The sequence below is a fragment of the Heteronotia binoei genome, chromosome 4, assembly GCF_032191835.1.
Source record: "Heteronotia binoei isolate CCM8104 ecotype False Entrance Well chromosome 4, APGP_CSIRO_Hbin_v1, whole genome shotgun sequence".
Lineage (NCBI taxonomy): Eukaryota > Metazoa > Chordata > Lepidosauria > Squamata > Gekkonidae > Heteronotia > Heteronotia binoei.
In genome coordinates this window covers 37,833,461-37,861,385 of record NC_083226.1, presented here as the reverse complement: position 1 = coordinate 37,861,385, position 27,925 = coordinate 37,833,461, and the positions used below count along the sequence as shown (strand labels likewise).

Genomic DNA, 27,925 nt, shown 5'->3' with positions numbered 1-27,925 from the left:
TATAAGTGAAAAAAATGTACAAATTCATTTCCTGGATTTTCAGAACCATGTATAAATATTTTTAGTTTGAAAGCAATTTGCCCCAGGGTAAAATATTTACGTACAGTGTGTGACCCATGTGAAGTTTATTTCAAACATGCATTCACTGGTTGAAATCCTGGAACAAAACAGTGCAGGCCGAAACAGGGACACCATATGAAGGCTACTGGGATAGTAAATCTGCTTAGGATGGTGCTAAAAATAGAGAAGCAGCAACAATAAAATAAACTTTTGTCTCTTTCACGCAAAACCTTAACGAGTAGAAATCTTTAGCCAGTGAAGTCACCATGTCTGGAATTGGGAACAAACGAGTGGCGGCAGAGTCGAGCCCCTCAGGGCCTCCAGAGAAGAAGGCCGGGGTTGAAGACTCAGGGACCACTGTGGAAACCATTAAGCTGGGTGGCGTCTCCTCAACGGTTTGTATTTCTCTTCTGCCCTCTTTCACCAAACCCCGGGGAATAAATAAATTGGTTTAATTCTGCTCCTGTATTGTGGTGTGATCTTGTCTTTAGTCTCACCTTGACTCCGGTCATTCCTAAGGTCAGCTCAATCAGCTATTTGGGTGATTTGAAGCCCGGTGTGTATCAGATGCAGAGAAGAGATAACAGTATTAACTGATCTTTCCTCTCACATTACAGAATGTGCATACCTTAGCATATCTAGTTCAGAACTCTTTTACCTAACCAATGGGGTTTCTGCATGGAGCTTTTTTTGTGTGTTTGTTATATGGAGGGGCATTCAGTCATGTGACCCTCCAATTGCTATCCCAGGAGGTACAGCCCAGACTCTCAGACTTCTCATCTCAGCAAGAGAAGTGCCTTTGTTGTGATTAACCTTCTTGGGATGATTGCAGGAAGAGCTGGACATTCGAACTCTGCAGACCAAGAACCGCAAGCTGGCTGAGATGCTGGACCAGCGGCAGGCCATTGAGGATGAGCTGCGAGAGCACATTGAGAAGCTTGAGCGGCGGCAGGCCACAGATGATGCTTCCTTGCTGATTGTCAATCGCTACTGGAGCCAGGTCTGCTACCCATTTGTCTGCTCTGCAGTTCCATTTCCATAATGCGTTCGTTCTCCTACAGTTAACTGGAAGGGTTTTTGTTCTCTTTCAGTTTGACGAGAACATCCGCATCATTTTGAAACGATATGACTTAGACCAAGGCCTGGGAGATCTCCTGTCGGAACGGAAAGCCCTGGTTGTGCCAGAGCCGGAACCAGATTCTGACAGCAACCAGGAGCGTAAAGATGAGAGGGAGCGAGGTGAGGCCTGTGATCCTGCCTGTTTTTAAAAGATTATTATAAACACTCAAAATACATTCAGCCATGATACACAGATAAACACCATCTCATACAGTTTTATCAACTTAGGTAGAGATTTGAAATCTTAACCATACACCCAGTTCAATACTTCCTTTTTAATAGTCAGTAAAAAAGATCCAGTGCCAAGCACAAAGTCCTTGTGCATTTTTCTTCATACTGTAATCTGTCAGCATTGATTTCTTGCCCATGATTATTATAAACTTGATCATTATCTCCAGCCTTGGTAAAGTAATGTAGTTTTCAATGCTTGCTTAGCAATGAACAGTCTAGCTGCTGGTACCATTAAATATGATGCTGGGTACCACTGGTTCATGGGTAGCTGTTCTGCCCAAAAGACATATAAATGACATAAAGGGTATGTATATATATTTTACTCCAATGTCTCTAATCCCTTTCTGAATCCTATTCCAGTCACCTTTTGTAATACGGCATGCCCACCACATGGAGATAGGAGCCATTATGTTTTTCTCCTCTCCAGCACATACCTGCAGTGTTGCATACATTTTTGCTTATCTGCTAGGTGAACAGGCAATTTTCTCTGGCCTCTACATTTTTTTAAATAGTCAAAACACTTTTTAATACTTGTGCATACTTTGGCTTAACCTTCCGTTTTTTAAATCTGTCACCCAGCTTTGCAACTTGTTTGTGCTTTCCCCCATAATGCCATTTTCAGTAACTTAGGTATACCCTTGAGAGGTAGAAAAGAATGTCTTTTTTTGGGTTTATGGGACTATTGACATCATTTTGTGTCTTATTTCCTTGCCTTGTTGTTTCCTAGGGGAAACATTTGAGCCTGCGTTCTCCTTTCTGGCTACCCTGGCCAGCAGCACCAGTGAGGAAATGGAATCTCAGCTGCAGGAACGCGTGGAGTCTTCCCGCCGTGCTGTCACTCAGATTGTGACCATGTATGATAAGCTGCAGGAGAGAGTGGATATGCTGTCCCAAAAGCTGAACAGTGGAGGTATGGCATATATCGAAGACTCTTCCTCCTTGGGTAAATGTTTGTATCTGACAAAGGGTGTTCAACTGCTAAATGACAGAAATAGTATTTAGACAAATCCTCTCCCTTTGAAGTTGCCCTAGTAAATAATTGACAACTTATGAGACTTCTCCAGGTGTGCTGCACAGTTCACAGAAGCTGTCTGAAGAAATGTTTTCCTTTTACTCACTGAATGTTCCCCACAATGATTAAATGGGGCACTACATGAAAGGGCTTAAGGAACTGGTGAGGCTGGTGCAAGCCCGTCTTGCTTAGTCATCCAGCTAGCTTGTTCCTCCAGTAATGCATTTGTTTTGTAGAGTTCTTTTCCCTTCTGCTGTGGGTTATGATTCAGGGCACCACTGATGCCTGGCTTTATTCTTAATGGACTTTTTGCTTTTCCTACTTCATATCTAATGGTCTCTATCTAATGGCCTCTACTGAGAGCCAGATCCAGAACTCTTAGAAGAAGATGAAGAAGATAATGGATTTATATCCCGCCCTCCACTCCGAAGAGTCTCAGAGTGGCTCTCAATCTCCTTTACCTTCCTCCCCCACAACAGACACCCTGTGAGGTGGGTGGGGCTGGAGAGAGCTCTCACAGCAGCTGCCCTTTCAAGGACAACCTCTGCCAGAGCTATGGCTGACCCAAGGCCATGCCAGCAGGTGCAAGTGGAGGAGTGGGGAATCAAACCTGGTTCTCCCAGATAAGAGTCCACACACTTAACCACTACACCAGACTGGCTCTCCAGGTAGGGTTGAATCCTACTGAGAGCCAGATCCATTATTTTTTTCTCCCTCCTCCCTTGGAAAGCTGTGTTTATACAAAGTGGAGTTGGGCACTCCTATTCTTCCCATGCTGTTCATTCTGGCTACAGCGTTTTCTTTCTTTTTTTGTAATTGTATTTAATTACAAAGCAAATTAAGGAAGTGCACAATGGGCTAGACCCAGTGCAGAGTTCCTGCAGGTGCAAAGACTTCTGCCCACAAACAATCATGCTGGATCCAACCCAACAGTTTTTCTATGACGAAGAGACACAGCTATCAAAATGCAGCCATCAGATGCAACAGGGAAGACTCCTTGGAGTTTAGTTCAGTGCTGAAAAACAATTCAGTGGAATTTCCAGGATTCCTATAACCCTTTAAAGTTATTAAGTCAAGTCAAGTCAGCCTTTATTGGCATAAAAATAATAGTATGTTATTAAGTCATTCATTTTGAAGTTGTTCATTCTAGTTTGGCTGTTGACCATTCCCGATAATCATGCACATCTAAACTATTCCTGCCATGTTCCAGAATTTCCGCAGTACTTGGTCTCCACTGGTAGACTGGGTGAGTTCTGTTTTAAGAGCTGTAAATGTTTTCAAGCAGCGATGTGATAAAAACTAATTCAAAATCCATATTGGATTTCTCTAATCAGCTCTGCTATATCTAACAGTTAAATGACTAGTCCCCATGCCAGTCACAAAAGCTACATACAGTAGAAAAGCGAAGGATTTCTGCATTGGAGGGGTCTCCCCAAGTATGGGGAGGTGTTTTTTTTGCCACTGTATGACAGTGTTGGACTGGATGGGCCTTTGGCCTGATCCAGCATGTCTTCTCTTATGTTCTTATGGATAAAGAAATAGCTTGAAAATGAAGGGGAAGGGGGGGGGGAGGGACTCAAATACCCCGATTAATGACTTAGTGTTCTCCAGAAAGTCAGAATACTGAATGTGGTTAGAGTCAATTAAAGAAAATAAAGCAGGAAGGATTAGCTTGCTCAAGCCTTCGAGACCTTACAGAGTGTCGGAAGGGGATATTTTAGGACAGGGTGGCAGGTGTAATTCCTGATCTATCCCCACCCAACCCGTGCTTACTTGTGGACTCCCAGCCTGAATCCTTTACTGTTCCAGTTATTTTTCTGTTTTACTGCATAACCATCAGCAATGTATATCATTTGGATTAAGAAATCAACGTGTACTTCTCCTTCGGTGGGGCAAGTCATCCAAACTAGTTAGGTCGTGTCTCCTCTCATTCCTGGCAGGGCTAGGCAAATTTGTATAAACTGTATTGTTTCAGAGCGAGGCTGATCCTCCGGTTTTGATAGCCCTGCCGCTCCAGCTGGATGCTTGAGCCTAGCTCTGCTTCCTTGGAGACTCTTACCTTATTAGTATGGCAGACAGAAAACCTTGAAGAGAGGCCCCATCACCAGTCTTAAAGAGATCATTAAGACAAACATCTCCCGCCTGAGGTTCCAGGCATTCAGTACTGGCCGGCAGCAGATACATCTATGGTGGCGCAAGCTGCTATCTGGGCTGACAGACCTGAAACTTTGGCTCATTTCGCAGCTGGCCCCCAATTGCACAGGAGAAGTGCGACAGAGATCGAACCAGTCTGAGCCTAGACCTGCTTTCTTGGAGTCTCTTGCCTTGCTGGTACGGAAGACAGAAAGGCCTTGAGGAAAGGCCCTATTGCTGGTCTTAGAAGGAAGGAGGAAACCATTAAAACAGGCCTCTCCAACCTGAGGCTTCAGTCTGCACTCTGCAGCAGCATGGGCCTTTGTTGACACCGGCAGACCTGATGTTTCGGGTCATTCTGCAGCTGGCCACCATCTGCTGGAAAATCCTGACAGAGCTCTGCTGGGTCTGAACAGCCATGAGGATATTGCAAGAGATGGCCTGTCCTGTACAGACTCAGAGGCTTCTGGGCCTACAGGGAGTTAGAGGATTGGAACTGCAGGTGGGACCCCACTCCCAGGCTCCATAGGGGTAGGGGGATAAGAACCTCCAGCGTGAACAAGGGCTGATCCAAGCAGGGGCAGCAGCATGGCAGAGCAGCCCTCCCCAAAGTCTTTCTGAGGCCTTTCCCAGTGGGAGTAGCAGTTCAGAATAAGGGTCAGGTGATCTCATAAGCAGGACTGTGAGTGGCGAGTGGAGACTGGAGAAACTTGAACTCCCCCTGCTGACTGAGGGGTATCAATGGAAAATGACTGCAGAACCCAAGCCAGTGCTTTTCACAGTGGTGTCCCCAATGCATTTCTTCCTCCAGATGTCTCTCTGATGGAGGAGGCTGTCCAAGAACTGAACACCTGCTTTGCAAATGAGAACAGGCGGCTACAGGAACTGGCAGATTTGCTGCAGGAAAAGCACCGCACCATGTTGCAAGAGGTACTAAAGGAAAGGAATGCATGCTGAAACAGCAGCGCAAAAATGAAATGTTTTTGAATTGAAAACCAAACAATTGAAATGTTTACACCAGGGCCCTTCTGCTACTTGAGATACCAAGGAAAGGGAGGAAGTGTTGCTGACTGGGGGCATGTGTGCCGGCGGGAGATATGGTGAAACTGAGCGTCAAAGACGGGTTTCTGACCTACCACATCCCTGCAAGGATGATTCCACTGTCAATACAATATGATAACACCCGATACAATGGCCTTTTAAGACAATAATCCAATTCCATGTCTCATGTATTCTACCCACTTGGTCCCAGACAGAGACCCTGGGTTCTTTATTACTCCATTTCAATAATTTCTTCTTGGAGAGCCAGTTTGGTGTAGTGGTTGTTAAGTGTGCAGATTCTTATCTGGGAGAACTGAGTTTGATTCCCCACTCCTCCCCTTGCACCTGCTAGCATGGCCTTGGGTCAGCCATAGCTCTGGCAGAGCTTATCCTTGAAAGGGCAGCTGCTGTGAGAGCCCTCTCAGCCCCACCCACCTCACAGGGTGTTTGTTGTGGGGGAGGAAGGTAAAGGAGATTGTGAGATGCTCTGAGACTCTTCGGAGTGGAGGGCGGGATATAAATCCAATATCATCATCATCTTCTTCAGTGGTACAAGCTTCAATCAATTTATTCGGATGCGTCACTATGTAGTCACTACTTCAGTGTTTCACTCTCCAATATTTATTTCCTTTATGTAATTTACTTCATTAACAAATGATTCAGTAGGTGGATTCAAGCCTCTTAGTAAGTCAGTTGCTTACAGTATGTGGCTTGGATCCACCTACTGAATTCATTTGTTAATGAAGTAAATTGCATAAAGGAAATAAATACTGGAGAGGGAAACATTGAAGTAGTGACTACATAGCGATGCGTCCGAATAAATTGATTGAAGCTTGTATCACTGAAGGAATTATTGAAATGGAGTAATAAAGAACCCAGGGTCAGTGTCTGGAACCGAGTGGGCAGAATACACAAGACGTGGAATTGGATTATTTTCTTTAAAAGTCAAGTGTTGGGTGTTGTTATATTGTATTGTTTATAACTGTCACTCCATTTTGTATATTGCATATTGATTCCACTGTCCCCAGACCTGGGACTAGGGGTGTGCATTTGGGTGTACCTGAACCGGAAATATACCCCAAAATCACCTTATCGGTATTTTTGGGGTATATTTCAGTATCCCAAATGTATCTGGGGTTTTTCAGAAAGACCAGAAAAAAATCCGGGATATATTCGGGAATTACCGACAAACCCAAACAACAGCTGGAGCAGATTGCTCCTGCTACTTGGCTGCTTTTGGGCTTTCTTATGTGGTCCCTTTAAACGGGGGGTGTTTAAAGGAGCAGCAGAAGAAAGCCTGCAAATCAGGCGAGGGGGTGCACTCCCCGCTGGCTCAGCTGGGGCTCTTTTGGGCTGTTCAACCGAACTGCTGAAGAGAGCTGCATCAGAGCCCATGGGGAGAGTTCTCTCTGCAGGATCAGCTCCTTGGTGGGCTCTGTTGGGCAGTCAGGTTTAAATCAGACTGCCCAACAGAGCCCCAGAATTCTCCCCATAGGATCAGCTGTTTGGAGAGCTCTGCAGAAAGTCCAGTTTAACCCAGGCTGCCAAGCAGAGCCTTAGACTTGAGTGTTCCCCCCCTTTGTCTGTGATGACAAAACTAGATATTTTCATGGCAGATTGTAGCTTGCCATTATGTCAGAACTGCAAAACCATAGTCTGGACGTTCAAAAGCAAGATCAAACCAATGTTTGGAATTCTGGGTTGTAGGAGACAGAAGGTGAGCTGTAATTTTGTTAAATCCATGTATAAAAAGTAGAGAGAGCATTCCTCATAACAGTACTTGGCGATAACACAATTTCGCTAGTTTTTTCTAAGCTAGTTTAACACCTTTAATGGCTAAGAAATCCCAGACCCTTAAGTCCTTGGCAGGGTGTGGGTTCAAAAGTCCTCGACTTTTAATTTGGAACTGTTACACTGGAGGTTGAGATGTTGTTCCCCTGCCTTCTGAATAGTGTCATTTCCAGTTACATATTAATTTGAACTTCAGCCTGAGTTGAAACAGGTATAGAACTGCCACTATTGTTCCAGTATCAGCTCAGGCCCTGACCTTTGCCTTTGTGTCTGTTTGGTGGCCCATTGTTGTTGGTAAGAAGCTGATTCAGATTGGGAAGCTGTCTATAAGCAAAGAAAGGTCTCTTGCCTTCTCTCATATACTGAAAGAGGACTACTGTTATGGTTATAAACCATTGTGATGCACTGTAAGTTTTAGCCACACATTTAGAAGGCGGGACTGGAAACACAGCAGTAGCCTATTATAAGACAGCCCCCAAAGAGATAACAATTGTTGTCATCTATAGTTGCCAGTTCAAACTATTTCAATGCATTCTCCCACCAGCTAGAAAACTGAAATTTGGTAATATGCGCAGTGCAAGCGAAGTCCAAAATCGTGATGTTTTTATTTCTAATTATTTATTTTTAATGATCAGAATTTAGGAGATGACATTTGCCTTTATGGTGAGGTCAGGATTTTATGGCACAGGATGGCAAGCTCTCTTCCCTCTCGAGGTAGCTTGGACTTGGGGAAGGGGAGATTTTGTAATGGAAGCCAGAGAGATGATTTGAAAATAGCAGGTGTGTATTATATTTGGGCATGGGGATTTTTACTGATAGACTGAAAAAAAAAATTATCTCCAAATTTTTCTCCAGGATAGAATTTGTAGCATATTTAATAAAGGTGTCGAAGTAAAGGATTTAAAAAAAAATCTGTGGGATAAAAGTGCACAAAGTGAGGTTTAGGTAGTCACTCTGCAAATGAGCATGAAGAACAGCATTTCTTGCGTTGACCCATTTTCATGTTTCTTTTGCTCCAGTTTTCCAAATTACAAGGGAAGGTGGAGACAGCAGAGTCTCGTGTGTCCGTGTTGGAGACCATGATCGATGACCTCCAGTGGGACATTGACAAAATCCGCAAGCGGGAACAGCGGCTCAACAGGCATCTGGCAGACGTCCTAGAACGTGTAAGCACTAGGCCAGGCTGGGAGCTTTCCAGTGACTTAGCAGTGAGACTTTTTAGCTTTTCTGCTCCTTTGCACCATGGCAAAACTGGAAGTTATACATAGCATTATAGACTGTACGAGGCACATGAAGAGAAATTATGCATCACCACATGCCCAGTGGGTACAAGTTGCAGAGTTTGACCTGGCTCAGTACAGAATTTAAGCATAGAGTACCATACCCAACAAGGAGAGGAGCAATTCATTGGCTGCCTGCATTATGCAGGATAGATGCATTTGATAAGATCAGCTGACATCCTTAGCTCCCCCCTCCCTCTTCTGAATGTGAAAGCCAAGTTTCTAGCTTTCAGAGAGCCAGGGAGTGTTTTGACGGGTGGTGGAGAGGGGAGGCCACCTCCATCTTCACTAATCAACATTAATATTGACATTCATTATCAGATATCTATTATTAAGCCTGTTTATGTAAAACTCAGATTACCTGCCCATGGTGAAGAATGATGGTTAAAAGTCTGTCGTCCTTACCCATGAGTACTTGAAAGTAAGCTCCATTATACTTCTTGGGTCTCATTTATGAGTCAGCTTAAACATAAATGTAGACTGAAACCACTGTCTTGTATGTGTGAAGGCGAAAATTCTTCATTTTTGTTGACAAAAATACCCTTATGCATCATCTTTGCAGGTGAATTCAAAAGGATACAAGGTGTACGGGGCAGGGAGCAGCCTATACGGAGGCACCATCACCATCAACGCTCGTAAGGTGACTCTCACACTTATGCTGGGTGATCACTGGGTGAGAGATGCAAAGAGAGGTCTTAACTTGGATGGCCTTTTTTACATTCTCCTGTACAGTTTGAGGAGATGAATGCAGAGCTTGAGGAGAACAAGGAACTCGCCCAGAACCGCCTGAGTGAAGTGGAGAAGCTGCGTCAAGATTTCGAGGAGGTGACAAGTCAAAACGAGAAGCTAAAGGTAGTGAAAGTGCACTTCTTTTTCTGAATCAAACCCGGAGACATATGTCATTCTTGGACCCACCCCCAGTCTTGTATTTGCATGTATTTATTTGATATGATTATAAGCCTCTTTTTTATTAGAATAATAATACTCACAGCAGTTTTTAAAAGTTAATGGGTAACCATTAGTACAAAATGACAAAAATCAAAGCAAAAGTCAGGTTCTTAAACACAACACCCAAAGTGAAAGTTAGCATTTATAAATGGTGGTGGAAAGTGCTGTCAAGCCACAGCTGACTTCAGGTGAACCCTGTAGGGTTTCTAGCCAAGAGGTGAACAGAGGTGCTTTGCCAGCACCCAGCTCTGCATAGCCATCCTGCTCTTCCTTGCTGGTCTCCCATCCAAGTACTAACCAGGGTTGACCCTGCTTATCTTCTGAGAGCTGATGAGATGAGGTTACCCCAGATTAGAGCAGTAATAAAATAAGCAGTATAAAATCTCAGTTGAAGTAGGTCAGAATCAGTAAAATCAGTAAAATTATAAAAGATATTCTAAAAGCAATAAAAATAAATGGTGGTGGAAAGCTTGTTGGAGGGAGGAAAGAGTTAACCTGCTTTCTAAAAGGTTAGCAAGAAGTGACCAGCTGGACATGTGCAGAGACAGAGGGTGCATTTTTTCTAGTCTTTAATATGCTGCTAGACTTCTGTCTTACTTGCTACGGAGCTTAGGAGTCTGCTGAAAATACCCTGATTGGATTTGGTGATGAATATGCATGAGGTATTTTCAGAGGAACTCTTGGTTCCAGACACAGTTTCAGGTGGGTGATTAAAAGGAGGGAAGATCAGAAACTCATGCAAAGATGCAAACAGCAACTTCTTTTTATAGGCCAGGAAGCTCTGTCAGGCTTCTGTATTGTGAATGATGGACTGCTCTAGTGTACCAAAGAGGCCAGAGTTTAACCTCCCTTCTAGTGAAGGTTGTTTTGTTGGAAAATGGAAAGTCCAGGGCAGGAGGGGTGCAGTGGGTGGGTTCACTGGGTCCCAAAAGCCTTTAATTTGATTCTGTTTCTTGAAGCATTCTAGTGTAGTCTGTACAAACGCGCCTCTTTTACCTTGTTTTGTGAACTCTTTAGTAAGCCTTTAGTAACTTCATTTAAAGGCATCTGGAATTGAAGTTCTAATTTTGTTCCAAATATTATTTTGGCTTTATCTTAGTAATTACTTTTGGCTTTTTAGCCAAGACTGTAGATGGCAGTGTTGGCGCATTTAAAAAACAACAACAAAGCACAATGGCTATGTTATGTTGAAGAAACTCCCAGTCTGTAGGTTGTACGGTCTTAAAAATGAGTTCAGGATATGGTTCAGGCTTGATTGGATTAGGTTGTATTGGGTGCAAAATAGCTGTCCAGGGGTACCAAAGGCCTTCTGGAAGAGAAAAACCAATAAATAGTGACATTCCTTGTGAAAATGTAAAAGCCAATAGTTAGTCAGACATCTCCATAGCACTGAGTGGAACACATGCGTCTCTAGTAAGGCGGAGAGCAGAAGAAAAAAAATGTGGCATTTGTGTTAATGATGCTGGATATTGATTTTTCACTGAATAGTCGATGTTAGCCATATTAAGTAACATCACCTAGTGCTTGGAGGGCAACTGATCCCCATGAGCAAAGTCACATTTCTCCCTTAATGATTTGAGTGCGGTATTTCCCAAGAGTGTAGGTTGCTGATAAAATTCTAAACTTTGCAAAAGAATTCCCAAAATACCTTTTTATTCAGACTAACCAAAATAGCCAGTAAGTGTTTTGAATTTCCTAGAAACTGTCTGGAAACTTTGATGCAGTGCTGTCACCATGTGGCCAGTTAAGAAACGTGCAGAATGAGTTCCTCCCTCCCTTAGCAGCTTGATATATAGATCAAGTTCTCTTGAGTGTGTGGGAAGCAATTTTGGAGTATTAAAATAAATGCCGTTAGTGTTGTTTTGTGAGTTTCACCTTTTGTCTTAAAAAAAAAAGGCAGGGGTAAGTGGAACTGGTAATTTGCCCATTTCCATTAAAAAAAAAAAAAGAAATTCCATGGTTTAGGCAGATTTATAGCACAATCCAGAGGGAAGGGGGCTGAAAGCGCTCTGGGAGCAGACTTCCCGCTATGTGGGTGCCAGAAGCATTTGTGCTGTCCTATGACCGGCGCCGCCACAGTGGAGGGGAGTTACGTGGGCGGGGGGCCGCCCCAGCGCTGCTCCGCCCGAGGACAGCAGTGCCTGAAGGCTGTGCCCAAGCGTGGGCGGAAGTGAGGCAGAGCGGGGCACTCAGGCGGAGGAGGGGGTGGAGTTGGGGGCATGGTCAGACTTAGGTGGCTTCCTGAGCAGTTTGGGCCATGACACCGCCCCCCCTCCCCGAGAGGTGCAATGTTACGCCTGCAAAAACAGTGGCATGTCCCATAGGCACTTGTTGAAACCAAAACCAAAGGTTGCCTCCGCCGCTGTGGAAGCTCGCAAACCCCTTAGGGAGTGGCGTGATTGCCTCACCAATCCCCTCACACCTTGGCCTGGCGAGCCCCCTCCCCGTCGCCCAATTGCAGTTTCCCCCCTCCTAGAAATACTTCAGCTCTGCCTTGCACAACTCAGTTGTTAGGGAGAGGAGCGCATGGCGGGAAGTTCTGTCGGCAAGCTCCCGGCCATATGGACTTAGAGCAAGGGACAGGCAGGCACATTGGTGACGGGTTTTGCACCGTGCTGTAGCTTTGACAGTATCTTTGACTTACGTGGGGGAGAACGAGGTCTCTCCCCTGGGGCTAACTGCTCTTGTTTCCAGGTCTCCACAGGTTTTGGGCTCGCAGATGCTCTGCATGCGAGTGAGGACTGTTGCCCATGGCTGAGTAAGTTTCACTGAGCACCCCCACTATCCTCCCCCTCCCCTCGCTCTTGGCTGCTTTGCGTGCGAGCGTCTCTGGCACATGAACAAGGCAGTTGGCTTCGACAGGGGTCATTTGCTGAGCCCACTCCCCTGTGCTGCTGCTTTCCCCGTTCCCTTGGTCTGCCCTCTGCCGCATTCTTAACCCCTGGAAGGGCACGGGGGTGGGGGAGGTGCGTGGCAGCTGCCCCGATATGGGGAGGTGGGTCAGAGACTGTCCCTTTAAGAGAGCGCCCAGCTGAAATGCAGCCTGCTCTTCCAGCTGCCGCCCCTACAGGTGCTCTTGTTCTCTGTCTCTGTTTTGCAGGTGGGACTCCAACACAGAGGCTTCCGCATGTGTTGCTCCACCGCCTCCCCACTCCCTCAGCTGTTTCTGCCTGCCACTCGGAATGGAACCCCATCCACGGCGAGACTGCCCAGCGCGCACTAGGGAAACTGTTGCACTCTGTTCCGGAAAAATAAAGTCTGAGCTGTGCCCTCTGTTGTCTCTCCTGCTTGGCATCTGCTACACGTTCCCTGGGCAACCCTCCCCCCACTGTCAGTGGCCTCTCCGAGGGAATGCCTGGGAGAGTGGGGAGACTTGATTCTTGGGGGGGGGGGTTAGACGGGGGGCGTCACCCCTCAGCCTGCCCGGGCTGACGCCACCCCTCAGCCTGCCCGGGCTGACGGCCTACCCAACCGCACAGGGCTGTTGTGTGCAGAGCACTAAGGGGGGTGCTGCTGAAGTGAATGCATGCCCAGCGGCTCACACTCTGAGTTCTGCGGCCCCCAAGGGAGGTGTTCCTTGCACATAGCAGGGGGTGGCAGCAGGGCAACACCAGGGGAGGGGCTCCGGGTGGTGGTCTTTTGGATTTGGTCTGACTTCTCCCAGACACACATTCCAGCCACCGTCTAGGACAGCAAACTCCTGCACTTGGGACGTCCTGCTTGTCCACGCATGCCTCTGCCCACCTGCCTGCCATTGGCAGAGTCTCTGACAGTGGGAGGGAGTGGAAAGATTGACGGCCTCTCGGGCTTTCCGCCCCCTCGCCTGATCACGTGCAATGGGCTGGCCAATCCCGTGGTCCTGTGTTAACCTGTGCCCACCTCCACCTCGACAGCGGGCCAATGGCGTGCGCCTAGGCGGAATCACCATGGCAGTGGGTTCTGTCTCACTCGTTGGGCCGCTCTTCCCCCTCCATCTCCCCTTTGGGAGCCGACTGACCGCCGACGCTAATTCTGCACTCGAGCACAGCTACATGGTGGTTCTCTGGATTGGGCTGCCCGTGATCAGAGACCTCGCATAGCCATGAAGCTTAGTCAGTAGCCTTGAACCCATCACGTTTTCTCAAGCTACTTACCTCACAGACATGTAATGGGGGTAAAAGGGAGGGGAAATCTATCTCACGAGGGTGTTGTGATTGATATAGAGAGAAGGAGATGCTATGTAGACCCCCTTGATTTCTTTGATGGAAGAATGGGATAGAAACGTTTATTCTGCTAGATCTAGGTAGACTTCTAAATGATTCTCCATGTGCAAATTGCATCCTGAATACAAAAAAGTAACACATTAAAGATTTCCAAGCTATCATTCTTCGACGGAGACATGTTTTTCAATAACTTGTTTTCAAAACATAATATATTGGCGTGAACTAAATTATACAAATGTACCATTGTGTTTCAGCAGGCCCTACTCACATCCAGCAGTACTACTGTAGGCCTCAATTTGCTTCTCATTCTGTGGGCAGGAAAGGACGGAACCTGCGTTTTGAGGTTCATAGCACACTTGGAGTGAAACAAGTACTCACTAGAACTGGCCTGTCATGTCCATCCATCATATAAAGACAGGTTTATCCTGCTCCTGGCCTCCAATAAACTGGCCTGTTTCTATTATGGGGGCTAAATGGGGCGAGAAGAAATGATCTAACCAGCAACTCCTGACTTCAGACATTGAATCCTCCCAACCTTCACCCCACCAGCAGTTGACGTAAAAAAATTGAGATTTTGCATGTGTGTGTGTTGTGGCATTTGTAGCCATGAGCTGCAGACTGAGAAGAAGTGTGGTGCAATGGTTAAAGATGAGGACTGTGGAGACCTACGTCCAAAACCTCACTTAACCTCAAAGTTCTCCGTGGGGACCTTAGCCCAATCTTTTGGCCTAATGTATCTCACAGCATTATGAGGATAAAATGGAAGAAGAGAGACCTGTGAACACCATAGTGATCGCCTTGCAGGATGGTGTAAGGTGATGAACAGAGCTGTGGTTTAGAGGACAGTTGATGGTGTGAGGGATGATGTCTAAGTGAAACCTTATGGTGGGATATTGAGCTCTGACTTGATTCACTTTGCGGGTAGTCTTGTTGCTTTAGCTGTCATAAACTATGACTCGACACCCTTTCCTTTACTGCCCTCTCCTTTTCTGTTGCTCTGGCTAGGTGGATCTGAGGCGAGCTGTGGAGGAGGTGGTGAAGGAGACCCCAGAGTATCGCTGCATGCAGTCCCAGTTTTCTGTCCTGTATAATGAGAGCCTTCAACTGAAAGCGCAGCTGGACGAGGCCCGCACTCTGCTTCATGGTACCCGAAGTACTCACCAGCGCCAAGTGGAACTCATTGAGGTAACCGCCTCTTCTCTTTTTATTCCCTCCTAACTCATGGAGATGGTGATGCCTTGTGTTAACCGAGTGTCTGCTTGCTGTTAGCCAGAAGAAGACTGCAGATTTATACCCCGTAGTGCATATTTTGTGTTTGCTTATTTTAAAAATAAAACTAGCAAGACTGAATGATGGGGCTGGTGTTGGATTTGCCCCACTTTGGTTATAGGAGTCTTTTGTTGCTTGTGAGAGTTTGCTTCTCAGACTCCTTGCTGGGCAAGCTTGGAGGAACAAAGACAGCCTTTGTTACCAGAGCTGTACCTTAAAAGCATAACAGCAGCTGCCAGTTGGGCATTCTGTGGATGTGAGGAAAAGGCTTTACAGAGAGTGTTCAGAAGATCTGACAGAACTGAAGATACTTCATTAATGACTGCCATGTAAGCTGTGCAGTTAATTCCCGTCTCTCTTAATTTGTGGTCTCCAGTGGGGAGGGAAGGTCTTCCTCCTTTCTTCAGCTTCTCAGCTGTACCAAAGCTGGTTTCCTCATTATTTTTTCCCCTACAGCGTGATGAAGTCAGCCTGCACAAGAAATTGCGCACTGAGGTCATTCAGCTGGAGGATACTCTTGCCCAAGTCCGCAAGGAGTACGAGATGCTGCGGATTGAGTTTGAACAGACACTGGCAGCCAACGAACAAGCAGGTGTATTTATTTAGCTTACTGTGACCCAAAGTGGTCCCTGGGATGGTTTACCAATATTCATTGATGTATGATTATACAATAAATACTTCCACATTGAGTCTCATAGTATGAGACCTTGACAGATTTTGCACTATCTGTTTCAGGGCTGCAGCAAGCGTTGGCGGTTTTGCGCAGCAAACAAACTGCTAAAATGTTTGCTGCATGAAAACGCCGATGCTTGCTGCAGCCCCGGGGCAGATAGTATGAAATCGGAAGGAAGCCACGCTGAGAAGACAAACATGAGAGCGGCGTAAGGTGAGTGCAAAATCAGTCCTTATCTTGGATATGCAGTTTAACCTGCAGCCTCAGCTGCATGCATAAGCTGTTCAGTGCTGAAAGCCTTTATCAGTTTTTTTTTAGTTAAATCAACTTGTTCTGTAAAAACTGGTTAATCTATCAGGTCTTCCCCACATACTGGGGATTTTGCTTCATTTTAACAATATCCCTGTTTGAGAGGGTTTTTCTTCTAATTCTTGTTCAATACTTGCTTGTAGTGTACTCTTTTTCTTACTCTCAAGTGTGGCTATACTTTGCCCACCCCTTTTTTAATGAATCACCATGGTCAAATGGTTTAACTATTTCTCCATGATTATAGAGAGTTGCTGTAAAATCTTGAGTTAAATGGCCTTGTAGCCTGCATGATCTGGAGAAATCCAGAAATGGTGTGCAGAGTTTTGTATTTAAGAACCATAGAAGGCATGAGATGAGCTTCCAGCAGCCAGGAAGGGAGGTTTGTTTGCTTTGTGTATGTGTTTCTCTTGTCCTTTCATTTCTTACTCCTCTGGAGACAATGTAGTATTTTGCTTCCTTGTAAATTCTACAAGAAGATGCAATGCAGAACTTGGGTATCCATTTTAGATTCAGCAAGGCAGTTGTTAACACTAGAACTATGTAGAGCTCTCTGTAACTCTCCTGTGTGATGGCTTCTCTTCTGTAGGACCCATCAATCGGGAGATGCGTCACCTCATCAGTAGCCTCCAGAATCACAACCACCAGCTGAAAGGGGAGGTGTTGAGGTACAAGCGGAAGCTGAGGGAGGCTCAATCTGACTTGAGCAAGGTAAGTGAAACAGCAGAGGGAGAAGCTATTGGGGAACTGTGCTTGGTTAGGTCCAAAATTTTTTATCTGCTTTGAGGTGTCGAAGATGGACCTCTGGGGACCTGTGGAATTCTTTTTTTGTCTGACAGCTTCCAGAACTCCAGCAATGGCCTCAAACCCATGCAAACCGTAAACTTGTTCAGTTGTTTGCTAAGACTGTTGAGGTTGCATGTCAGTTCTGTAAAAGAACCTTGTGAGTGTGACAATGAGGATGGGTGCGTCAGGACCCATAGGGCACAAGCTTAGTGGACTGCAGGAGGAGGAGGAAACAGGGAAATCCTGCTTTGCAAAGTCCATGGATGGCAAGGAATTCCTGTGAGAAAGCATTGCTTATACGTTTTGCATATGTATGTCTTCCCTCCCATTCTCTCAGACCCGTTCCCGCAGCGGCAGTGCCCTCCTGCACTCCCAGTCCAGCACTGAGGACACCAAAGAGGAGCTGCCTGAGATCAAACAAGAGCCTGACGACATCTCTGCTTCATCCACGGCCTCCAAGGCTCCCCCCGAGGATACCTCTGAAACCAAGGCAAAGCGAGATGAGGAGGAGAGGGAGCGCGAGAGGCGGGAGAAGGAGCGGGAGAGGGAGAAGGAGAAAGAGAAGGAAAAGGAGAGAGAGCGGGAGAAGGAAAAAGAGAGGGAGCGGGAGAAGCAGAAGCAGAAGGAGTCTGAGAAGGAGAGGGAATCTACCAAAGAGAAGGACAAAGGGAAGCACGACGATGGGAGGAAAAAGGAGGCAGAACTGATCAAGCAGCTGAAGGGCGATCTCAAGTAAGGCGGGTCCTGCAGTTGTCATTACTTCATGGCAACCTGAGGTGGAGTTGGTGGGGGTTGAAGGGACATGCCATTGTTGAACTGTTTGTTTCTTCAGCAGGCCATCTGAGTGCTGCTTGTTATCCTTCTCTCAAGACTCCAAGCGGCTTGCAAGTAACCATGTAATAAACAACTTACGTGCCAGGCACGTAGAAAGTGGATGCAGAGCCTTCTTGGCAGTTGCAGGGACGACCAAGTTTCTTTTCAGATGTCCTTTCTGTATGATTGTCTACAGGGCTTTTTTTGTAGCAGGAGCTCCTTTGCATATTAGGCCACACACCCCTGATGTAGCCAATCCTCCAAGAGCTTACAGGGCCTACTGCGAGCTCCAGGAGGATTGGCTACATTAGGGAGGTGTAGCCTAATACGCAAAGGAATTCCTGCTACAAAAAAAGCCCTGGTTGTCTATATGTGGGAGGTGACAATAATGAAGCACTGGGTTTAGGAGTCATTGTGAACCCTGCCCAGCCCATTCCCATTCTTGTGCATTCACTTTGTACTATGTCTGAATTTACCAATGAGTCGTTTGTGGTTATTTCTTTACTGCCAGTATAGGCTATTGGAAAGAGCGTAAGTCAGTGGGGCTGTGGGTTCCCCCCCCATCCTGTTCAGTTTAGGAATTAGAAATATCAGATGGGGAGGAAGAATCTACCATTATTTGACAGGATTTGCAGCTTTTTTCCTCAGGAATGCCAGTCCCCTAGTTCTTTGAATGAGCAGTGATTGCTGTATACTTCCTCTGGAACACCCAGTTATGACCATGTCTGTAGCCAAAAACTGACATGTCTGTCTGTTTTTAATCGGCTGTACCAGATGTGTTTGGATGGCACTTTCCCCATTTTTTTTCTGAGCAACTTCTGAGAGTCTTGAGTTAAGATGGCTGTTCTAGTCCTGGCATGGGGGCAGGGGATGGCGGTGGAAGGTGCTCATGCTTCTTGATTTGAAGTAGACAGTGTTGCCCTTTTGCGGCCCTTGATAGAATTTTGCTATGTATCTGTTATCTTTCTATTTGCTTAGGAAGGCCCAAGAGAGTCAGAAGGAAATGAAGTTGTTGTTAGATATGTACCGCTCTGCCCCAAAGGAGCAAAGAGACAAAGTTCAGTTGATGGCTGCAGAGAAGAAGGCCAAAGCTGAGGTAATTCCATTCGCCATTGTCCAGTCTCCCTTGTCCAATAGAGAGTAGATTTGAAATGGATTCTGTTATATCTGCGAAGACCTGAGTTTTACCTCTTGAAACAGAGTTCTGTCTGGGGTGGCACCCACTCTAATGCTTTATTTTGGATCTAGGCAATCACAGCTCATTCCTTGAAAACATTTACTTTTCTAGAAAAAATTCCTCAAGGAGATCTTGAGTGAAGCCTGGTATGTTACAGTCGCTCTGACCTGGATGACCCAGGCTAGCCTGATCTTGACAGATTTCTGGAACTAATCAGGGTCAGCCCTGGTTAATCCTTGGATGGGAGACCGCCAAGGAGGTCCAGGGTTGCTATGCAGAGGCAGACAATAGCAAACCATCTGTTTGTCTCTTGCTTTAAAGACCCTACATGGTCACCCTAAATTGGCTATGACTTGATTGCACTTTCCCCAACCTTAGAATTCTCCTTCCCTTGACTTGGATAGCCCCGATATCATCAGATGTCAGAAGCTAAGCAGGGTTATTATTTGTCTATTATTTGGATAAGAGATGAGGCCATTATTTGGATAGAAGAACTCAAAGGAATATGGTAGCTGCTATGCAGAGGCAGGCAATGGCCAACCACCTCTGAACATCTTTTGCCTTGAAAGCCCCACAGGGTCCCCATAAGTCAGCTCTGACCTGATGGCCAAAACTCAACAGAGTTCTCATTAAAAAAGGAGAGAGAAAGGATAATCCTTTCTAGTTTTAAAAATCTCATTGCCCTTCTTCTGACATTCCTCTTCTGCTTGCCACAGTTGGAAGAGCTGAGGCAAAGACTGAAGGACCTGGAGGACAAGGAGAAGAAAGAGAGCAAAAAGATGGCTGATGAGGATGCCCTCCGGAAGATCCGAGCTGTGGAGGAGCAGATTGAATACCTGCAGAAGAAACTGGCTATGGCTAAGCAGGTGAGGAGTGTTTTCTTCTTAGGAAGAGTGGCAGTCACAGTCTCTGAGGTTTTGGACCTCTGGCTTCTTGCAGTAAGTGAAGGGTGATGGACTGGTGCAAGGGTGATAGACTCTGCTCCTGTTTCTTTACCACCAGTCTCTTAGTGATATTTCTGCTCTTTTCTTGGCCACCAGGTATCATTGGGACATCAGTTAGCTAGGAGGTATTTGCATCTTCTCCACTGTGTCTTGTATCTAATTTCAAACCTGGCCCCAAGAATTTGTACCCCAAAATCCACACAGTGAATTCAAGAAGGACCTGTGGGGAGTGGGGTCCCCAAGTTTCCCCAGACTTGCAGGGGGGGAAGTGGTGGTAGGAAGTGGGCGACAGAAAAAAAAATGCGCTGAGATCTCATGAGGTTCTAGGCCAGGAGTGTTGAACTCAGTTGCTCTAAGGGCCGGAGCTGACATAAGTGAGACCTTGTTGGGCTGAGCCATCTTGGGTCGGGGAGGTTAGGTAGCAGAGATATAATCTTTATAAATGACACAGGCAAACATAAAGTTTTTTTAAAATTTTTTTTAAATAAAACTTGCTTAAAACATTAGCAATTATTGGTCTTAAAGGTGCTTTCTTTGTATCCCTCCCTTGGGATTCAGGGAGCTGGGCAAAGGAAACTTTAGCTCTTTCAGGAGACCAGGAGGGAGGGAGAGAAGCTTTAGCCCGTAGAAGGAAGAGAGGCTTGGCTCAGTGGCTCTGTGCAATTGAGACAGCCTGGCAAAGCAAGCACTCCCTCCCCTCCTTCCTCCCCAAGGGAGGAGCCTCAGCCAATGGAGAAAATAGAGGCTTTGCTCTTTAGCTCCCAAGTTATTGAGCAAGCTTTGCAAAGCAAGCTGTCTTACAGAAGAAAGCAAGAGATAGGGAGAAGGAAGCAATTGACAGCCAGTTGCTCGGGGGCCTGATAGGAGCCCTCTGGGGGCCTGATGTGGCCCCCAGGCCGCATGTTTGACACTCCAGACTGTATGTTTGACTAGGCAGTCCCGCAACAGCTGCCAAAATTTCTGTGGTCATCACAAGGGGAAGAAGAATGGGCGAGCATAAAGATGGGGAGGGGAGGAGAGCCGGTACAGGAGGAAAATTAAGCAAAAGGCTGAGAAATGGGTATTGGAAGAGGGGAGGAATTCCTCTCCACCATAGGTTTTGTGAGCTTTCATTGTATGCATGCGTATTTCTACATAAGCAACTGAATCCCTGAAGGTGCACTGGAGCAAAGTGGGCTATAGGATGGGGAATCATCTTGTGAATTATACTGCAAAGGCCCAAGAAGGCCAATGCTGGAGAATGCAGTGGAACCTACTGATCTGATATGGGGAAAATACCTTCCCTCTCCTGTGTAGAACTATCAGTTCCTGAGTGTGAAAAATCAAACTGATCACAACATCTTCTGTGCTGTCAGTGGACCGTTTATTCAAAAGGCTTCACTCTTTCTAGTCACTCTTCTGATTTTCTAGTCTTTGGGTTGCAACTAGTCTAAGCTGAGTTAGCGTGAGCTAGCTCACTGGTTTTTAGCCTCCAGCTCACACATTTTTGTCTTGGCTCAGGAAGGATGATCCCAGAGCACAATGATTTATGTAGTAGCTCACAACTTTAATGCCAGTAGCTCCCAAAGTAGAGTTTTTTGCTCACAAGACTCTGCAGCTTAGATGGAACATTGGTTGCAACCTTGATGAAGTTTGTCTTTGGAAAGGGGCCTGGGTAGTTGCAGAAGGGCAGGGAGGAGCTCATGGCCTGACTTCCCAACCCATTTACAGGAGGAGGAGGCCCTGCTCTCTGAAATGGACGTGACGGGCCAGGCCTTTGAGGACATGCAGGAGCAGAACATTCGCCTGATGCAGCAGCTGAGGGAAAAGGACGATGCCAACTTCAAGCTCATGTCGGAACGCATCAAATCCAACCAGATCCACAAGCTGCTGAAGGAAGAGAAGGAGGAGCTGGCCGACCAAGTCCTGACCCTAAAGACTCAGGTAATTAATTTAATTGGATTATCGGAGGGGGAGCAGCAGGAAGCAAGCCCACCACCTTCTTGAGCCAAAGCATGTATGAAGACTGCAGCTCTTTCAGTGTTTGAGAAATTTATTTGACTGTATCATACTTGAGATTATGCATACGGCGTGTTTTCTGTAGGATTGTAGGATGTACAATTACCATTACCTTGGGACATATTTGGAGCCCCCGCAGGCCAAGTGGCTCAATGTGTCGTTCCCTCTGTGGTTGCCTTTCAAAGGTGGATGCCCAGTTGCAGGTTGTACGGAAGCTGGAGGAGAAAGAGCACCTGCTCCAGAGCAACATTGGGACGGGAGAGAAGGAGCTGGGCTTGCGAACCCAGGCCCTGGAGATGAACAAGAGGAAGGTAATGGCTGCTGTCCCCCAAAACTAATCCTGCCTGCCTGCTGCGGAGGGTTGAAAGGCAGCAGGGTGGATGCGTGATTCTGTTTGATCTCCTTGTGGAGGCTGCATTGCGAAGTCTCAGATAAAGCTGTAATTAGGGCACAAAAACAGAAATTATAGGCTCTCTGGAGTTTTTTTTTTTTTTAAAGAATAAAAAACAAGAAAGCAATGACCACAAAGCAGTATGACAAAAATGAGAAAGGGCAGTGGATGAAAGGAATAACTGAGCGCCAAAAGAATAAAGAGGGGCCAGCCAGATGAAAATAATGAGGCTGGCTGAGGTTTCCGGGGGAGAGAAGCGATGAGAATCTCGGGGAAGGAGAATGAACTGAGGGCTGGAGGTCAGGAGAAGAAGAGGAGGTAATTACAATGTTGTGAGAGTGTTCTCCGCCTCCAGAGATCACACATGGCATGGGTGGTGTCACTGTGTCTGCAAAAACTACACTTGTGAGGTGTATAAATTCCTGAGACAGAGAGGAGAGCCTTGCTGAGGCTCCTTAGCCCAACCCTCTGATTTTGACAGCAGCCTGCCAGAATCCAGGCATAGGCCTGCAGGGGAAGGAGGATACTCACAGAAGCTGGTGCAGGGCCAGCAGCCTGAGAGGATACCAATTCTGCATAATGCTGCTTTTCTAGTCTTGGAATGTGATAATGAGTGAGGCTTTTGACTTGTTTAGCTTTGGATCTGTTTGTGTGCATGCAGGCTGGTTCTTTTCTCAGAACATCCCTATAAAAGCTTAAAAAACAAACACAGAGTGTTCAGAGTAACACATGTGGACTTGGGATCAGAGTATGAGACAGGAGAATCCAGTTGGCAGCTGCGATAGCTGTCCTGTGGTGTTCATTGGTTGCTCACATGGCATCAGCGGTGCAGAGGATACATCTGTTATTTTCTTTGAAATTTCTAATTCCATCCCATTGGGAGAAAAAGATCTCTCATACTTACTTTGGGAGTTGAGAATAAAATTATCAGCATCTTCATGCCTTAATAACAACAACAAAAAAGGATATTCTGGAGTTAGGAAAGGTGCAGAAAGAGGTAACCAATGTGATCAAGAAGAAGAGTAGGTTTTTATTCCCTGCTTTTCTCTACCTTAAGGAACCTCAAAGCGGCTTACAGTTGCCTTCCCTTCCTCTCCCCAGAACAGGCACCCTGTGAGGTAGGTGGGGCTGAGAGAGCTCTGAGAGCACTGTGACTGGCCCAAGGTCATCCAGTTGGTTTCATGTGGAGGAGTGGGGAATCAAACTCAGTTCTCCAGATTAGAGTCCGCCGCTCCTTACTATTACATCGCAATGGCTGATCAAGGGGCTGGAGTGTTTTCCCTTATGAGGAAAGACAAAAAGAGTACAGGCATTTTTAGTTTAGAAAAACAGTGTGTAAGCAGGGGCATGACAGAGATACAGAAAGTAATGCGTAATTTGGAGAAAGTGGTGAAGAGAACTTTTCTTTTTTTAACCCATTACAGTCAGAGTCATCCGGCGAGCCTCATAGATTCCTGACAGTTTCTGTCACAAACCCCAGTGCATCAGTACATTGAATTCAGTGCCTCAAGATGTGGCAGTATCTCCTGTCTTTAAAAAAGGTGCAGACAGATAAATAGGTAATAGGTCTTCCAGTGACGATTAGCCATATTGATGTGCCGTGAATGTCAGTTGCTGGGGGCAGGTAGCAGTCAGGGAGAGCCATTGCCTTTGTGTCCTGCTTGTGAGCTTCCAGGGGGCCCCCGTCACACTTCTTTGGGAAAGCAGAATGGAGCCTAGGTGGTGTAGCAGTTGGTTAGAGTGAACTCAGGTGCAGGAGATCCAGGTTTGAATCCCCACTCTGCTTTCTGGGCTCGGAGAAGGCAAAATGAGGGAGACTGGACCACCTAAGCCACTCTGTGCTCTTTGGAGGGAGGGTGGGATCAGAGCAAAGCAAACTGACTGACAGATGGATGGACGTAAAAGTCAGCTTGGCAGCTCAGCTGCTTGGAAATGGAGAACGGACCAGACATCTTGTCGACGCTGAAGTCTCCTTACTTGCATCTATCTACAATATCTGCAGCAAAATGTGCATTTGTGTTATGCATTTATTTACAGGCCATGGATGCTGCCCAGCTTGCCGATGACCTTCGGGCGCAGCTAGAGCTGGCCCAGAAAAAGCTGCATGACTTCCAGGATGAGATTGTGGAGAACAGCGTGACCAAGGAGAAGGACATGTTCAACTTCAAGCGGGCTCAGGTACCCGGCACCCTTGACCAGCGAATCCGTCTTTGCCTCCTGTCATCTAGCCTCGAGTAGAGCAAGGCTGCTTCTTGTCCTTTGCTGAATCTTTGTCCGTGTGCTCTGCCCTGTGAACTCCAGCCTGCCTTCAGCTGCCTTCCTTCACTATTCTTCTCACTGGAAGATAAAGGCTCCAGGTGCCTCTGTTAAGAGCTGCATTTCTGGATCAGACCAGTGATCTGCCATAGTACAGCAGCTCATCTCCAAAAGGGGCCAGGGTGCTGGGGGAGGTCACAAATGGGCCATCGTGGCAAGAGGTCTCCTGTTTACCTAGCATCTGGTGCTGAGCATGTGCTGCTGCTGGAACTTCCGTGTAGCCTGATAACCATCTGTGGGCTGATCCGCCCTGATTTTGTCTTGCCCCTTCTAAAAGCGGCTGTGTTTCTGATCAGACAGCACAGCTAGTGGTTTTGGATTTTGAGGAGCAGCTGTTTTTTTGGTGGGTTAGAACCCAAGAGAGTGGCACTCGGAGATCTTTGCAGGAGTTTACCCTGCTCACAGCCTGGGAACCCTGGAGATCTTTTTTGTGCCTCTCAGCGGAGCAGCTCTCAGGAGAGAGATTCTGGCCCCAATGATGCATCTACATGCTTAACATTTTCCCCGCAGGAGGATATCTCGAGACTACGGAGGAAGCTGGAGACCACCAAGAAACCTGACTTGGTACCCAACTGCGATGAGATCCTTATGGAGGAGATCAAAGATTACAAGGTAGGCAGCTTGATCCAGAAGCCTCTTTTGGATGGTGGATTGGGCCCAGTCCTGCTTGGGGTTGTACCTGGCTACAGTATCCATAAGTTTCTGTTGAAGGTAGTCAACGAGGCCAGGGGTAGTCTGAAATTTTCCCATTTGGGTAAGTTGGAGTCCTTGATATTTCTTCATTAAGGTACATACACTCAGTTTTTTCCTCTAATGGAGACCCAAAGCAACTGTGACAACCCACTCCATTTTACCTCATAACAGGCATCGTCGTAGGTTAAACTATGTGTGTGACTGGCCCAGGGTCACCCAGTGAGCTTCTCTGGCAGAGTAATAACGTGGGTTTCTCAGATCCTAGTCCGGAACTCTAACCCCATGTTGACACTTCATATAGGATATCAATAGGCTATAATCCTTATAGGGTCATAGTCCCAAGGACACGCTCTAACCCCTTTGTGCAAACAAGTCCTTCAGGTAGTTCTGTCTTATGGCGCAGGATGCCAGGTGAGAGCTTGCCCTCATTAGCTCTCTGGTCTACCAGCACTGTCTTGCAACGGTATGTCTTCTGCTCTGCAGGCTCGCCTGACCTGCCCCTGCTGTAACATGCGCAAGAAGGATGCCGTGCTCACCAAGTGCTTCCACGTTTTCTGCTTTGAGTGCGTGAAAACCCGCTACGATACCCGACAGCGCAAGTGTCCCAAGTGCAATGCTGCTTTCGGGGCCAACGACTTTCATCGTATCTACATTGGCTGAATCTCGGGCTGGGTAGAGCCAGAGAGACCTCTCTGTCGCTGACCGTCCAGGCCCCTCTTTCACTTGCAGGCTGGAAACTGCGTCTTTCCATTGGCTGTGTTCCTTTGTCTATTTTTTGATGCAATTCTCCACTGGTTAGAGAGTTAAAATGGGGTTATCTTCTGATTCTCTCTACCTTGTTTCTTTCTTGGGACTGCCATCCCAAGCACGATCCTCCCTCGTTGCCTCTGCTTCTTGGGGTTGAGTGTCTTTGTTTACTTGGGCTCTGATTCAAACAGCCCAGGTGAATCGGCCTTACACTGGAATATTAGTTTGAATAGTTATAAGCCGTCTGTCTGTCTATGTTTGTCTCTTAAATTTAATTTTCAATTTTGTTTTCTGAAAAAAGAGGACTTTTCTTTCCTGGGCAAGGTCATTTCCCCCGCATCGTGTCTGCCCGCACAAACAGGTGTCTTTGTTTTGAGAGGCTTGTGATAGTTTGACAATGGCTGCAATTCATTCCTGATTGAAATGGTTCAGCATTGACCCTTGTTACCCGTTAAATAGCTCGGTGTGCTGGGAAGAAGGAACTGCATGGCGGTGAAGAATGAAGAGTGACACGGAACCAGCACTGTGCTTCAAACGACGACTCTGCCGCCCTTCTGAAAGGGAACAAAAATGGCCAGTGAAATTCTTTGGCGGAGGGACTGGCAAAGAAGGTGCCTTTTCTGTGGGCTTGTGCACCTGGATATGCTGAAGGAAGAAGAGGAACTTGGTCTGATTTGCTCTTCAGTTCCCTTTTGTGGGTCCTACATGTGACATGGTATGGGAACAAGCCTTGGAGATCATGTGCACTGCCATTCCATGTGTGCCAAGTCTTCTGTGTAAACAGAAACCTACATATATTGACACATAAATAAGATCTCTGTCTGCCCCCCCCCCAACAGCAGATGGATCGTGCATGTAGGGCCTACTCATGTAGGTGTTCATGTTAGGCTGTGTGCCCAGTGCAGGGGCTGTCTCCTGTGCCCTGTTCTGCACAGGATCCACATGTGGGACTGAAATACGATCCATATACTCGAGACCAGCTTTCCATTAAGAGGCCTCCTTGGACTGCCAGACCGGCACATCCCTCAGAGAATCTCTCTCCTTACTCTTCTAGAAAAAAAGGCATTCTGTGTTTTGTTCTTCTTTTGCCATGAGGGTGATTGATTGGAAGTGCATCTGTTCAATAAACTCTGTGTCATTCTGTAAACTCTTTGGGGACTCTATTTATATTGCTTGTGCTTTGTGCTGCTTCTGGATTTTTTTTGCATACCAAGACTTTAAAGCGCACACTTCAGAGGCGACAAAACCTTCCTTAGAAGTATTTTGTGAAAGTCAGATCAACTCAAGAAGCTTGCAGCAGAGTGCATTTAAAGGCTTTCTGTCAGCCCTTCTTGCCCACCTCCCTTTTCCAACTTCCATCAGGGACCTGCTACCTTGTGAAAAGGTAAGGGTGACAGTGAGGGACCTTTTACATTAAGCCCATTGGGGCTGTAAGAAGACTGGGGAAGGAACTTCTTAACACTGCCAGCCTGAGATCCTTCCATCGCTGCTCTTAGGAAGGACCCCCCTCCCCATCTGACTTCTGCTACATCTGGCAGCTGGATACTAATCCAGCAGCCTTATTCCAAGTAGGAATGATATTTTTCTCCCACGGCCTCAGGAGAGCAGCAAGTGGCAATACTAACCATGCCCCAGGGCAAGAGAAGGGATTGTGTTAATGTATGTCCTTGATTGAGTGTTCTCTGTGCACTGTCTCAGGAGAAGATTGTCTGAAGGTGGAGTAGACAGGTTTTAAAGAAAGTGCAGTACACCTTTGGGAACCCCGGAAAATGGCTTTTTATAGACATGCTTCATGCTTTTGTGGCTATTAGCCACAGTGTGTGTGTGTGTGTGTGTGTGTGAAGTCACAGTTCAGCTGAAAGTTACAGCTAATGCCTAGCACTGTGTCCAGTGGCATTTGGCTGCTAAGCAGTTTCAACATAAAGCGTCAGGAGGCAAAACACAGCTTCTGGTGGTGATACAGTGGATAGCCCTTCCATGCATGGCAGGTCAATC

General features: G+C 46.5%; 1 protein-coding gene across 1 annotated transcript; it reads left to right on the top strand.

Annotated features, from left to right (window-relative positions):
• Window positions 1-265: 265 nt before the first annotated feature.
• Window positions 266-27,077, top strand: RNF20 (ring finger protein 20). Its single transcript, XM_060237128.1, has 19 exons — window positions 266-455; window positions 893-1,060; window positions 1,152-1,299; window positions 2,138-2,320; window positions 5,367-5,485; window positions 8,407-8,553; window positions 9,230-9,307; window positions 9,400-9,519; window positions 14,823-15,002; window positions 15,543-15,678; window positions 16,655-16,776; window positions 17,189-17,583; window positions 18,643-18,760; window positions 19,558-19,707; window positions 21,496-21,708; window positions 21,969-22,094; window positions 24,212-24,352; window positions 25,001-25,102; window positions 25,667-27,077. The coding sequence occupies exons 1-19, from the start codon at window positions 327-329 to the stop codon at window positions 25,841-25,843; spliced, it is 2,952 nt and encodes a 983-aa protein (XP_060093111.1). The 5' UTR covers window positions 266-326; the 3' UTR covers window positions 25,844-27,077.
• Window positions 27,078-27,925: the final 848 nt, after the last annotated feature.

What these genes read in the sequence shown, in the direction of transcription:
- RNF20 (XM_060237128.1), top strand. Translation starts at nt 327, where the DNA reads ATGTCTGGAATTGGGAACAAACGAGTGGCGGCAGAGTCGAGCCCCTCA. An exon ending in TAAAGATGAGAGGGAGCGAG is followed by an intron (nt 1,300 to 2,137) that starts GTGAGGCCTGTG and finishes GTTGTTTCCTAG; the next exon opens with GGGAAACATTTGAGCCTGCG. An exon ending in CCAAAAGCTGAACAGTGGAG is followed by an intron (nt 2,321 to 5,366) that starts GTATGGCATATA and finishes TTCTTCCTCCAG; the next exon opens with ATGTCTCTCTGATGGAGGAG.